Here is a 13183-nt window from a genome sequence, read left to right as displayed (position 1 = left end):
GGTTGTGATATTTTGATATTATTAGGAAAATAAATCAGATGAATTGGAAGTATGAAGATCACATAGAAGTAGTGTTAAAGACTATTGCTTATAGAAGGCAACTAATATTCAAATGAATGAATGAATGAATGAACAGAAAATAAAGACTGAATTACATTTTAAAAAATTTGAAATTTATATTAAAAATTTCTGGACAGTCACAAGGAGAATAATGTGTGTAACAATACAAAGAGTTAAATTTACTCATTCACTATGACAGGACCATATGTTTGCAGTGCAAAATATAGTGATGAATTACAAACAATTACATAGTAATTTACTCAAAATAACTTCAATATGAAAGCATTCATTTAATATTCTAATTTCTTTAATTTGGAATAGGTTTTAAGATTCATTTTACTGTTGAGAATAGCAAAGAAATATTGAAGATACTGTAATATTGTTACTGTTGTGGTAGATGAAATAAAAAAAACTATTAAATTATTCCTACTGAGCTCAGAAGAATTGTATTTTCTTTCTTCTAACAATATATAACTCTTCTGTAAAAGTTTCTTCTCACAGCATATTTATATTTATGACAATAGAGTACGTTGCAATTTTGAACTATAAGGAAGATACACATTTTAGTAATTACTTTTTCAGAGAAAGGGGTCATGCACAAACAACAAAAAATGGGAATGGGCAAGTGGGCAAGTCCAAGACATAAGGCTATTCGTGCACCACCAAGTTCACAACCGGGCTGGGAGTCCTCATTAAAACATTGAAACATAAGCTCGAATCCACATTAAGACATCTATATCAATTAGGTATGCACTGAATAAGCACAGAAATACAAGATAATCATAATCTATGGTCAGGTACTTCTTAATTACTAATATCATAGAACTTGAAATATTTTCTTAAATACCCTAAAACCTATTACCCAAAGTAAATAAGGAAGAGAGTAATAAGATTAAAAGAATGTTGTATACAAATTATTATTTACTACAGAATAAAATGCATAAAATATTCTGGTTCTAAATCCTTTCTACATGCACCTAACTGCAGAACAATTCTTTTGTTACAATCATGTTATCACATTTATGTGAGCTCTGTACCATAAGGTACTGTACTGTTATATGCCCACTAGCAGCTAACAATCAGTTGCAGAATGTAGGCATTCTTGAAATAGTACAAAATCTTTAACACATTAAAGAATTTTTCAAAGTATGTCAGAAATAATGCAAGATAAAGACAGAATTAGTAGGAAAAAATGTAGTGTAAGCATTTTAACAAAACACAAACTTGGGAACTTGCATTAATGCTTGTGACGTAAATATAACACTATAATAAAGCTTTTGAAAGTTAACAAAATCTCTCTCCTCTTTTTATCTTTTATACAAATCTGGTAAGAGATAAACACAACGTCGAAATTAATAATAATAATAATAATAATAATAATAATAATAACAACAACAACAGAAAATCTGTCAAAAAAAGAAGAAAAAGGAAGCTCCTGAAAGTAGTTACGGTATAAAATTGGAACCACTGACTCATGCCTACTAGGTTTTCAATAGTGTCCTTAGGGAATATGATTAAAAAGATGGTTAATTAAAGCTTTTATGACACATGATGCTATACATGAAAAGCTTTTGGATTAATACGCAGTAATAAAACAAAAATTCTTAAATTATGGAGTGTAAAACACAAGCTTCTAGCATTATTTCTGCTGAAGGTGTAAGGGAATGGTTTAACTTGATTTCTGTATTTTTGTGCTAATAACAGAACAAAACACAATTCTTAAACAATACCTACAATCTGATCACCAGTTGTTAATTACATAGATAACTACCTTGAAAAGTTGATTACTTTTCTAATAGTATGGTATGTAAAATAGATTTTTATCAATTGTTTTTTGAAAATGTGCATTCTTTAGGTCAGGCATAAATTCTAAGTAGAAACTCCTTTATACCTTTACTAATTTTTTTTAGATTAGAGAGGATAGCCTAATCTATGAAGCATGTATTTTAAGTAAGGTCCGTTTTGTTGTAGACACTAGTAGTTCACGCGCATATAGCAACAAGCGCATGCATCGTGTACGGCATGCCTCGGGAACAACTGTGCTCAGTTTCAGCTCTGTACCTAACCTGTACGGTTCTGTTCTGTGCTTTCAAAATGTTTAAGACTATCAACTCGCCTGCCGCATGTGAGGTTCGGTCAGTGATACGGTTTTTGTCAGCAAGGAACCTGTCTGCTGCAGAAATTCATCGACAGATTTGCGAAGTGTACGGTGATACTGTTATGAGTGAAAGTAAAGTGGGTAAGTGGGTACGGCAATTCAAAGATGGCCGTGACAACGTCCATGATGAGGACCGCTCTGGTCGCCCTTCTTTGATTACAGACGATTTGCTGGCTTCAATTGAAGTGAAGATTCGTGAGAATAGGTGCTTCACAATAACAGGTCTCTCAAACGAATTTCCTGACGTGTCGAGATCAGTGCTTTACAACATCGTTTCTGAACACCTCAAGTTTAAGAAACTGTGCTCCCGTTGGGTCCCGAAACTCCTAACAGAGGACCACAGAAACCAAAGATTTGAGTTTGCGATGAAGTTCTTGACTCGTTATGACGAAGAAGGTGACGGGTTCTTGAGTCAGATCGTAACTGGAGACGAAAAATGGGTTTCGTATATCATGCCCGAATCGAAGCAACAGAGCATGGAATGGAGACACACACATACTCGCCTGTAAAGGTGAAGGCCAAACAGACTCTGTCCCAGCACAAAATCATGGCGTCGGTGTTTTGGGATAGGCATGGTGTTTTGTTGGTCGACTTCATGCAACGAGGAACCACTATCAATGCAGAAGCATACTGCAAACCCCGCGAAAGCTATGCAGAGCGATTGGAAACAAAAGACGCAGCATGCTGACAAAGGGCATTGTCCATCTCCATGACGATGCAAGACCTCACACTGCAGGTCAGACTTGCGATTTATTGGACTGTTTTGGCTGGGACGTTTTAGACCACCCACCCTACAGTCCTGATCTTGTGCCGAGCAATTACCATCTGTTCCTCCACCTCAAACATCACCTCAGTGGCAACTATTACAATGACGACGACGTGAAAACGGCAGTGAACTCTTGGTTATTGGAGCAGGTGGCAAGTTTCTATGAAGAGGGTATTTTAAAATTGGTTACGAGGTATGATAAGTGTTTGAACAAACTTGGCAACTATGTCGAAAAATAAGAGTGAAGTAGGCTATGTACTTTCTAAAATTAAATTTACTTTTTTGAAATGACCTTTTGTTGAGTACTTATTTTCAAACGGACCTTACTTAAAAAACATGCCTCGTACTTCTAGTCATTTTTTTAAGTGACTCCCTTTCCCTTTATTATGAGGCACAAGAACCTTCACCAGATTTAAAATGTGTACAAATTCTAGAAATATGCTTCATAACATTCTCTAAAATAATAATAATAATAATAATAATAATAATAATAATAATAATAATAATAATAATAATAATAATAATGAATCCTTCAACAGTTTTACGCTTGGGCCTCCATGATTAAACATCACTCTAAAAACATTCAACCAGTCTAGAGATTATGACAATGGTAAACTAGCATTACCATGGTATTCTTAAATTTTGTAATAGTGTTCAATAAAAACCTCAATAAGTGGTTGAGAAAGTTATGAATACTTAGTACAGAAAAAAATATTAATGGGGATGGAAACAAAAAGCAGTTAACAAAAAAATGGTGAAAACGCAGAATGGTTTGAAGTACAGTACTCAAATTTATGTTTACAATCACTGATCAACACTCCTTTTCACTTGAATTTTAAAATTACTAATGCACCAAATGAAATAAACTAGATTTTAAGATGTGAATAATACATTAGGGTTTTTCATTTAGAAGATAAAGGATAAGTTAGGAATAAAGTCAATGGAAGAATTCATGCGCAAGAACAGCCTTTGATGGTGGGATCAAGTGATATACATGGGCATAATAAATATGGAAATGACTATTCAGTTAGGAACAGTTACTCAGTAACTTGCAATAACCCCAGATTATTGAATGGTTTCTGGGTAATATAGTAACAGTTACTACAATATTATTGAAGTACTGAAGATTCATACTTGTTTTAACTTGGACAATGTATTATGAGTAGTTATTAGCTGGACATATGCGACGCATGGGAGATAACAGATTACCAAAAAAAATATATGATCTAAAACTTGAAGACAAAAGACCAAGAGGGCGACCAAGACTCGGGTACAAGGACATGGTGAAGATTGACATTCAACAGCGAGGACGTACTTTGGAAAGCATCGAAGACGGACAGAAGTTCAGAGACCGCAACTGGTGAAGTCTCATTCGCCGACCCATCGCTTAAGATGGAACAACGTGGGATATGTACTGTATGTATGTATGCATGCATGTATGTATGTATGTATGTATTAGCTGTAAACATTTTGACAGTGCGAGTGTAGGTGAAGTGCTTCTAATCAGCGATACAAATGCTTAGTTAAAACTATGGTATGTTCTTAATATCAATGGCAATGGTGCAAGGTACCTCCAAAACAAAGTTGAATATAATGAAGATATGAGAAGAGGAAACTGTTCGAGACTCAAAATTAGGAGAGAAGACAATTGAAACAAAAGGATTTTAAAAATTGCTCTTAAACAACAATGGGCACAGTAGAGGTCAAGTGATGTTTAAGTACCTAAACCTATGATCAAACTATACTGTTATTGTGAAACAGTATTAATTCCCCATCTCAGCAGATTTCTTCAGGAGCCATTTTATTATTTTTCATTTACAGTTCATATAAAACTTTCTTAATCTAGTATTGCATATGCTTCATACATACATCATATATATAAAAAAAATAATGTACAATTACATAAAAATGGTCACCTCTCACCTCCAGTAAAATCTCGAAAAATAAATCCATCCTCGTCCTATTTCTAAAATATGTGACTGTTGTCCACACATTCACCCTGAACAGGCTCATTCCCTTTAAAATATTTCAGCACACAACTTATCTACCAGCATGCGCTCTCAATAGCACCACTCATGTAGCACATAGAATTCTTTTCTACATGATAGATATAACAATGGAGTATTGAGATTTCTGGTCCACAATAGTAATATCAAAAGTAATAACCATGATAGAAACACAGCACATAATATTTCAAGCCAACAAAGGCTTATAATATATATTTATCTATTCTTACTGTGCATTTTTCAAGCATTTCATCATGGCTCACATTTGACAAACTGCTGTCTCTCATCCATTTTCTTTCCATATTATTATTGTGATATTTAAGTCTGGCAAAGTGCTATTAACTGTGACCAGACAGCAATCATGGAGCTCCAGGCACATTTCTCAGCAACTAAAGAGAAATAAATCACATGTACTCACGAGTGTCTTGTCTCTTTCATGATGACCTTGCCAGGGTCAGCTTTTCTGATTTCACTTTCTCGTGCTGCTTCAGTTAATGACTTGAAAACTGTTGAACGGATTCTAAAATAAACAGTTACATTTGTTTAATATTAGAGGACATTTAGAAAAAGTTATTCTTTACCATAAGCAATATAAAATTTCAAATTAGATGGATTCATTGCAAAAATAAAATAAAAAATGAAATACTTACACTTTGTACGTTATATCTGGAATAAGAGTGGCGAAGGGGATAAGTATTAAACCAAGCCAGAACACAGGGGATGAATACAACATACGATCCATTCCCAACATCACAGCTCCCACAGGAATTAGAGGCCAGAAATTACTGCAAACATTTTGTACATACAAAAAAAATATTAGTGTTATTCAGACCATAACTATCATACGGAGTAAGACTGTAGTTACTAGAAAATAGTTTGTTTTTTCAATATAAATTCAAAGAGTAAGATAAATAAAATACAAAAACTAGTGTATTCATGGAAAATACAAATGTAAAATGTAAGTAGAAAGTAATCTCAGGAAGCTGTTACTTTTAGCCAAGTTGATTTCCCATATTCACACCAATTCATTCAAATATCTGGAATAGGGGAAAAATTAGAATTACAGTGGAACCTTGGATTGCGAGCATAATTTGTTCCGGCAACATGCTCATAATCCAAATCGCTCGTATATCAAAGCAAATTTTCCCATACGAAACTATTGAAACTCGGATGATTCGCCCACAACACAAAAACATTTATTCGCATAACATTTCTAAAATGAAATATAAGGTAAAACAATTAAACTGCACTTTACCTTACAATAGAATCATTGTTGGTGTGAGGGAGACGAGAGATGACACGAGAAGAGTTACTGTGTAGCACGAATTTCACTAACGGAATCACTGCTATCGATTGGCTCATTGGAAGTGTTTTCTTTTCATGCAACTTTAACGAGAAACCTGTCCAATGACTGTTGCTTTTGCCTCTTTTTGAGGATTTCACGAAAATGTGACATTGCACTGTCACTGAACAGATTCATCCACTGTAATCATCTCTTTCTTCCGACCGAATTCCTTTTTAGCCTTCTTTTTGTTCACAGGGTCCATCGTTGCAGAACAGTTATATCACAGATGACAGAAACAAAACATGTACACTCGTACGGTGTTGACTTTGCGAGCGAGGCACGCCAACTGAAGTCCAGCGCGGGAAATGATTACACACACTTTCCCAGGAAAGAGAGTGGCAGGGGGAGGGGAAAACGAAGGCACAGGGGAGGTGGAAACGTATGTACACGTGACGCTCGTATTGCAAAACCTCACTCGCTTATCAAGTCACAATTTATTTAAAATATTTGCTCGTCTTGCAAAACACTCGTAGACCAAGTTACTCGCAATCCGAGGTTCCACTGTATTAGAAAAGTGTAAGGGAATGTTAATACTGACATATGCCTCAAACGTATAATGACAAACTGTTATAACAATGCTGGCTGTGAAATTCAGTACATATTATAAGCATGAAAAAGAATGAGAAATGAAAATGAATACAGAAGTACCACAATGAAATTTGGGGATTTACAGAGCAGAGCTGAAGCCCATAAAAAAGTGAGATAAGCTGTTAGCTGTATTTCATTATCACTAAACATTATTAAGGATTTAAAGGACACTCTCTCTCTCTCTCTCTCTCTCTCCCCCCCCCCCCCCTCCATCCTACTTGTAATAATCAACAGATTTTCTAACATAACTAAACAATGTAAAAAATTCTCTCAAAGGAATTTCAAGAATGATTCGGTATTGTGCTCCAATGGGACCATATCTGATATTTGTGCTTCAAGTCCCCAGAGTTAGTTTGAGAGAAGTTACTGAATTATTATTTTAGACATCTTTCTTTGTATTTTTGAGCTTTTAGCATTTTCAGGTTAGTTTTAATTTATGTTAGCATGTAGGACAAAAAAATATCTGTTTTAGTTTTAACTAAATTTCTATTGTGTTAGTTAACCTGTTATAAGGACACACCTAAAAGAGCTGTTTAGAATTGAAGCACAGCATCTGGTTTACTTTACTGTAAATGAAATGAAATTGTATTTCAGACTTTAACAGCAGTTTTCATTTCTGTTAGCATTTAGTAGGATAACTAATTATGATTATAATCTGTCAACAAATTTATATATCTAGTTTGCAAAGTTTGGGCTGGGAAGAATTGAGAGAAAGAAGAAGAGCTGCTCGACTAAGTGTCATGTTCCGAGCTGTCAGCAGAGAGATGGCATGGAATGACATTAGTAGACGAATAAGTTTGAGTGGCGTTTATAAAAGTAGGAAAGATCACAATATGAAGATAAAGTTGGAATTCAAGAGGACAAACTGGGGCAAATATTCATTTATAGGAAGGGGAGTTAGGGATTGGAATAACTTACCAAGGGAGATGTTCAATAAATTTCCAATTTCTTTGAAATCATTTAGGAAAAGGCTAGAAAAACAACAGATAGGGAATCTGCCACCTGGGCGACTGCCCTAAATGCAGATCAGTATTGATTGATTGAACTACATTTCTATAGTTTGGTTGACCCCTGAACTGGCTGAATAGTTTCCTAGTTACCCAATGGGCAATTATTCTGTGCAAGTGGAATTTGTGCTATGGCACATGGTAGCTTGCAATAGATGTAACCAACCAAATGAATTGTATTTAAAATTAATATTTAAATCAGAAATGGCAGCAACGATTTAATTATAATATGTATAATAGAATAATATTTTACTATTATCATCATTATTTTAATATACAAAAGAAGAAGGGTTATCTAACATATATACAATTATCAAACTAGTGTGATAATAGAGGGATATAACAGTGAAGCTACTATCCATACAATGAATGGGCAGAATTGAAACTTATCTAGGTTTTCTAAAAAGTATTTTGCATCTAGTCGACTATTCCAGATTCATCCGTTCCGTCACTGTCATTATCTTCTGATAAATATTTTGCTTCATTTCAGCAACAGAATTCAGTGTCTTTCCAGTCAAACCCATGTTCATGGTACTCTCAATTGTTTCTCAGCTCTCACTGATATAAAACATTATGCATGTATTTGCAGGGAAGAAAATATGTACAAGTAATGGTCAATTTCACAAATGAAAAACTGCAGCATACACAACGTAGAAGTACACACTTGGCGAGTGCATGCAAGGAACATGAAAGAGTCTACATTGTACAACACATAGCTGCCATATTGGTGTGTAGTCTTGCTATTCACCTGAAGTTAGTCTGACAATCTACGAAAAGAAAAGCAATACTCAAACTTAATCTACCAGAAAGGACTTTAAAAACTCGCCAGTAGACAGCAGAAGTGATTAAAGATAGTCAGACACCTATTTGGAGGCTGGCATAACTTATGAATAGAGTTTGAATTTCAAGAATGCCTAAAGGCGTCAAACCCGATATGTGAGGTAGTGATGTTGACGCTTTTACATATCTTCCTTGTTTTACTGTCATGTAATCCTTGTGTAGAATACAGTATTTCTTTCCTTTGATATTATTTTACTCACAGAATACATTATTTTATTTCTGTTAATATTTCATATTTCTGTAAAGAAGATTAACATGTTGAGTGTTAACTTCCAGGACACATAGCAAGAAATGTCCCAGTGACTAAAGCAATTTTTCTACTGTGTATATAGTAAATCAGAAGAAAAACCATATTCAAAGCGATATTTCACTTAAGTGTTAAATATACGTACTAAATCCTAGAAAATTCCCAGCAACCCGAGGTACCACCATAGTCCCACAGAAAACTTCACTGTATGGTTTTGACTAGATGACCAGAGCAGTTCAATCTAGCGGTACTAGAAGCGTGCGTTGCTTGATAGTACTCACTGTAGCCAATAGACTGTGCCATGATTTGTTTACTAGCACTTAACACTACAATCCCAAGGCACTCATTGTTCTACAGTACGGCGTGAGTGAAATACTTGTGAGATATTTCTATATTATTATACTAGTTATCGGAGAATTTTGTTTTTAAAAATGAACCCATTTTCTTCACGAATTCTGAAGGTAGTCCTTCAGTCTTAGATGCAGAAATTTTATGAATAAATCAATGTTTTTCATGAACATGTATTCCTATAAGCTATTTCCTATTCTTATTTACTCCTTGCCAAATGCTGGTATGTTGCTAAGTTGTCAATTTAGAAATTGGAAATATGCCATACATTGATGCTAAATTTATTGGGTTAAGCATCAAGTATCAGCTAAGAGAAATAGGTATGGGTGCAAGAATTTGGAAGGAATCTGTGTGGCCTATTGATAAGGCACACATAAACATGATGTGAAAATGGGAAATCACAGAAAACCATTAATGGCCCTCCCTGACAGTAGGACTCAAACCCAGTATTTCCTAAATCATGAGCTTGCAAGTTAGCTAACCTGGCACACCAAAGCTCATGGCTAAATTGGTTGGACAAATACTCACATATTGCAAACAAAAGGAGGTAGAACTAATAAAATATAAAAGTTATAATTTGTAAAACACAGGATTTGCTGCGAGGACAATGTTACGCTAGCATAGCAAAGTCAACAGCTCGGTGGTCCACCGGCCCAGTAGGGAAAGTCATAACAACACCTGTCAGCAGTACGTTGTACTCCCATAGCCTCACGAGAAACGTGCTCAGCAGTGCAATGACCACTCTGGCAGCCAATGTGTTAAAAGAGTAGAAGAGGCTGGAAAACTGGAACTGAAATGATCATGATGAAGCAGTACCACCTAGTTGATAAGAGAGGAATGAGAGAGATTTAAAAAGTAATTATAATCAGTGAAAAATGTAATATATAAAAATTAATATTTATTTGTCTCGGACTCAAAAACTACAAGACCGATTTTGCTAAACATTTCACAATTCTTATTACTCCTGAGAGGGTTTAGAAGTGGTTTAAACAATCAAATAGGTAGAATTTTATGACGAGTGATTCTATGTAATTAATTTAATTACAAAAGCCACACCTAGATTTGGATCGACCTTGATGGACAGATTGTTGCTTGGTGACAGCGACTTACTCTGTATCATGATCGTCTGGTAAGAAATGCTGTTTACAGGAGGATAGAAGTATGCTGCCATGTTTTATGAAGTACCCTTCTTGCTAGGAGGTTCATGACAGTCCGTGGCTGTATATAGGAGGTTGGGAACATGCCACCATGTTTTAAGAAATATCTTTCCAAAACTCCTCCTAAACCACTCGAGCAATTTCAACCAAACTTGGTACACTTATGACTTACTATCTGAAGATAAACACTGGGGGGTAAGACACCTCTAGGGATGGGAGTGGGAAGGGGGTAGCATATAAAAATAATCGAAAACAGTGTTACACCCATAGTTTTTGCGGTTGCTGAAATGATTAGTCACAGTCTGGATGCCATTTAAGTCAAAGTTCAGCCCCCATCGGCATAGAGGGGGCAAGGAGAAATTGTGCAAAAATTACCATAGTTATGGATGTATGTGTGTATGTTCCAGCATAGTTCTCAACAAAGCTCAACACAAATATGACTTACTATCTGGAAAAGGATACCGTGGGAGCAAGACATCCCTAGCAGAAGAGACAAAATGTAAAAATAACACTAGCCTGAAAATTTAAACTTTCTGATCACTGCATAATTTTCAAATAGTGATCTATTATGTTTCAGGCATGTTGAATCCAGAAATGAAGTAAGTTTTCCTGTATCACCAAATACAGTAGAGGCAATACGCGACACTCAGCGAGATATCGAGGGACAGCTATTAGAGCTCTCTCTAGCGGGTAGACCTGAGAACTACTGATTCTGCCATAAGAGCATGTGTATTGGTGTGTGAAGTTTTGGTTGTTATTTATGCGTTTTCAGTGAGTTGACATAATTAAAAAGTAGCGTGTGTCATTCCTTGATATCTCCTCTGAACATGAGGGGAAAGGTATGTGCTGTGTTTGGCTGCAGTAACTATGAAGTAGAAAAGAATGCGCGGTCTTTCTTTCGCTTCTCTTGTGACAAGAAAATGTAAGTAATATTGTGTTTGCATATATATTCTTCCAGTGACAAAGAGATTTTTATAGTACTTCATAATCTTCTGACCTGCTTGACCCATATATTAACTGGCTTAAAATATAATACGCATATTTTATTGTACAGTGCAGCAGTTAACCTTCAATACTGATGTGTTGTTGTAGGTGTGATCTGTGGGTTTTGAAATGTCACAGAAGTGATTTGGATAAGGTGTACAAGAAAGAAGGGACGTCACGCTTATATAAGAATTCTAAGAGCTGTTCAGATCATTTCCAGGCCAGCGACTTTAGAAATCCTCGACTATATAGCCAAGGGTATGTTATATTTTTAATTTAATTGTACGTAAATATTCCTCAAAGCATCACTATCGTCATCATTTTCATACTTTTCTTTCTTTTATCCCTCTTCTTAGATTAAAGCCGGGATTTTATAGATTTTCTTTTTGTTAGTAGGCTTCATGTTAAGAGGAAAATTGTCCAGCTTTTAAATGTTAATTCATTGCAGCATGTGTGTAAGGAATGTGCCGATATTTTTATTTGACAGGTGTCTTAATGTAATGAAACAATGTTTTTTAAATGAGAAAAAAGACAAATCTAACCGTAAAAGTTCAGGCAGGAATGCTAAAGCAAAAAAAGTAATGCATAAATGAAAGATCAAGCCATTTCACAGCAGTCCATTTCACATCTTGTTTATATGTCTAATTTCAGTCTTTAAATAATAACCTTTTAAATAATTAATTCATTTATCCAGAATTGCTTTAGCAACTTCGAAGTTAATATCTCAATAACTCTTTCTAGACGTAATTTATTTATCTATTTTCGCATATGCATTTCCATTGATATTTGAATTTAGCGCGACTTTTCAGGTCAAGTCACTAGGAGCTCCACCGTCAAATTGTTTCCCATTTTAACAAGGCTAAATCCGTAAGTGTCGCGTATTGTCTCTACTGTATTTGGTATCACATCAGGTTTCTTTGCGAAATCAAAATGAATATATAAGATACTCGTGCATATATAGGGTTAATACACACTATTACCACATACTAAGAAATACTGTTATTCTTGTTATTTTTATTCATCTGAACACACATATTACACTGTTATATTTCTGAGCATAACAGTTGTATACATAGAGCCAAATGGTCCAAAATTTATCACCTATAAGCCTGGTAACATGTTGTAGAATTGGAAGTCAATGGTTTCAATTGTATATCTTGACTTAAGAAACTTTGTTTTGTTGCTTTTCCTTTGTGAGGTGTAGTTGGATTGTCTCTTTTCAGTAAACAGCAGTAATCTGCCAGCATGTTTTGGTTCCATTTCCTTTGATATGTGCATTCAATTTCTTTTAGATCCTGATGAAATCTTTCTCCTTGCTCTTCACTCAGCACTTCTAGTTTCTCAGGGAAATATGAATGTAACATGTGCACCTGTAAGCTTGTAATTAGTACAGTCTAAATCTTGGAAAGGAACAAGCATTCTGTCTATCATTTGTTTGCAGTCCGGATTCTTTGTATTGCCAAGAAAATTTTTTACTCAATCCCAGAATGCTTTCCATGCTGAACGTTCTGTTACACACATAGTGTTTTCAAAATCAGTATCAGAAAGAAGTTTTCTGACATCTAGACCTGTCTCTACTGTGTTTGGTTACACATAGGCCCTGTACGACTGGTCGCAGTGGCTAGCGATGTAGGCCTGTGTCAACGAGTTTTGTGTGTGCGCGGGGGGGGGGGGTGA

General features: G+C 35.2%; 1 protein-coding gene across 6 annotated transcripts in view; it reads right to left on the bottom strand.

Annotated features, from left to right (window-relative positions):
* The window catches only part of ATP8A (ATPase phospholipid transporting 8A1), a 305670-nt gene that overhangs the window by 98702 nt on the left and 193785 nt on the right, over positions 1-13183 (bottom strand). For all 6 annotated transcript variants that reach the window (XM_068227251.1, XM_068227249.1, XM_068227247.1 and 3 more), the window contains exons 20-21: positions 5641-5775; positions 5409-5510 (exon numbers count right to left, since the gene is read on the bottom strand). In XM_068227251.1, the coding sequence (XP_068083352.1) occupies positions 5409-5510; positions 5641-5775 (237 nt within the window). The remainder of the gene's footprint in view (positions 1-5408; positions 5511-5640; positions 5776-13183) is intronic.

Source organism: Anabrus simplex, chromosome 4 (genome assembly GCF_040414725.1).
Source record: "Anabrus simplex isolate iqAnaSimp1 chromosome 4, ASM4041472v1, whole genome shotgun sequence".
Classification (NCBI taxonomy): domain Eukaryota; kingdom Metazoa; phylum Arthropoda; class Insecta; order Orthoptera; family Tettigoniidae; genus Anabrus; species Anabrus simplex.
Note: the sequence above shows the minus strand (reverse complement) of the source record. Positions and strands in the feature narration are given on the sequence as shown.